Consider the following 1,608-nt stretch of genomic DNA (forward strand, 5'->3'; position numbering starts at 1 on the left):
CTTTAAAAAAAAACCCGAAACAAAATCCCATCTATTATACTTAAAGTATTTTTTTTTCTTTTGCTTCAGATGAGATGGGCGAACTTCAGGCCACTATAGAGATCTCTGTGGAGCTGAATCGCTTTTACAATGTGGACCTGTTCCAGCGTGGGTAAGTCGCTTTGTTGTTTCACGGTAATCAATGGCTGGCCTTGTCGGTGGCGGGGAACCGGCGTCTGTGTTGTTGCGGTCATAACCATTACCTAGCGGACGATCTGATTAGTGGGTGGGTGGTTGGCTGGTTCTCTCCTGGAGTAACTATTATAACTATATAGTTACTCCAAGGGTTCCCTAGTATGGTTTGTTCCTTCTTTCTTATTATTAAACATCTATCGTCCTTATCTCTCTTCGTTATTTTGTGTGTTACTCTCCTGTAACACCTCTAGTCATCGGCACTTATATGACCTTATTGTGTCGTAAGTGCCGTCAAACTCTTACTGAAACTAAACGGATCTGATTCTACTGGTGAAAACAGCCAACCACAAGACTACTATACATAATGGAGGCAAATCTTTTGTTTCCCTTTGTAATACGATAGACCAAAATGCCCTCCAGATTCAATTTGGCTTAAAACTCATAGACTGCCATTAAATTATAATCTTTATCGATAGAAATTAATAAATTCACCCTTATGTGAGAGGTGAAACTCTCGTGAATCTGGAGATGAATGCCCCTTTTTTATCGTTCAAACTTTTCCTATCGAAGTATATAGTTCTTTCCTCCCTTCCTGACCCAACCCAGTTGATAAACATATATATGTGTAATGTTTAACCCATGAGAAAAGGTATGTGTACTACATATACTGTTTTGTTATGAAAATTTTGTTTAACAATGCTAAACGTTTTTCAAATGCTATTGATCTGTATTTCATTTTTTGATTAAGGCTGTTTTCACGGAAGTCACTTGTAATTGTAAAATGTGTCCGCTTTGTTATGTTGACCAGTGTTCTTAAATACTAAATAAAATACCTACCTACCCTACCTACCTACCTACCTACCTACCTACCTACCGTCCTAGCTGCCCACCCACCTTCATATCAAATTGGCAGTGTGTTTTGGGTATTAGGCTGTTTGCCATGGCGGGCAGAAGGCATAGGTTCAATTCCGAATGCAGAAGCTGTTGGGTTTTTTTTAATTAATCTAATATTTGTTTCTTCTTGAATATTGTGTCCCTTTTCACCTTGATTTGTCCTGACAGGCAGGGTCGAACACCCCGCCTCCTAAATGATCTAAATCAGGTAGATGAGTTCGTTTGACACTCACAATAATCATACAGGGTTCGTTTGGGTTCTGGAAAATTGGAAATCGATCTCTTGGAATTTTGTTTTTATTTTTCAAGACATGGAAAACTCTTGGAATTTTGGGAAATTTGCAAAACTCTTGGAAAACTCTTGGAAAACTCTTGGAAAAACAAATGTTTAACTTAATCTATTGTAAAAAGTTCTGGAAGTGAAGAAGGCTTCGACTTTACGCATTCTGAAGTGTACCTTAATGTATTTTTGCACGCTGAACGAAAAAATTTCCTTCCGAAATTACACATTATTTGTCTTGAAAAAATAAAAAGAAATCT

General features: G+C 37.6%; 1 protein-coding gene across 2 annotated transcripts in view; it reads left to right on the plus strand.

Moving 5' to 3' along the window:
- Nucleotides 1-1,608, plus strand: part of LOC118477906 (protein FAM135A-like) — a 63,960-nt gene that overhangs the window by 41,087 nt on the left and 21,265 nt on the right. For both annotated transcript variants that reach the window (XR_004858684.1, XM_035970554.1), the window contains exon 2: nucleotides 70-151. Coding sequence is in view for 1 of the 2 variants with exons in the window: in XM_035970554.1 (XP_035826447.1) it covers nucleotides 70-151 (82 nt within the window). In the remaining variant the exon portion in view is untranslated. The remainder of the gene's footprint in view (nucleotides 1-69; nucleotides 152-1,608) is intronic.

Source organism: Aplysia californica, unplaced genomic scaffold (assembly GCF_000002075.1).
Source record: "Aplysia californica isolate F4 #8 unplaced genomic scaffold, AplCal3.0 scaffold00284, whole genome shotgun sequence".
NCBI lineage: Eukaryota > Metazoa > Mollusca > Gastropoda > Aplysiida > Aplysiidae > Aplysia > Aplysia californica.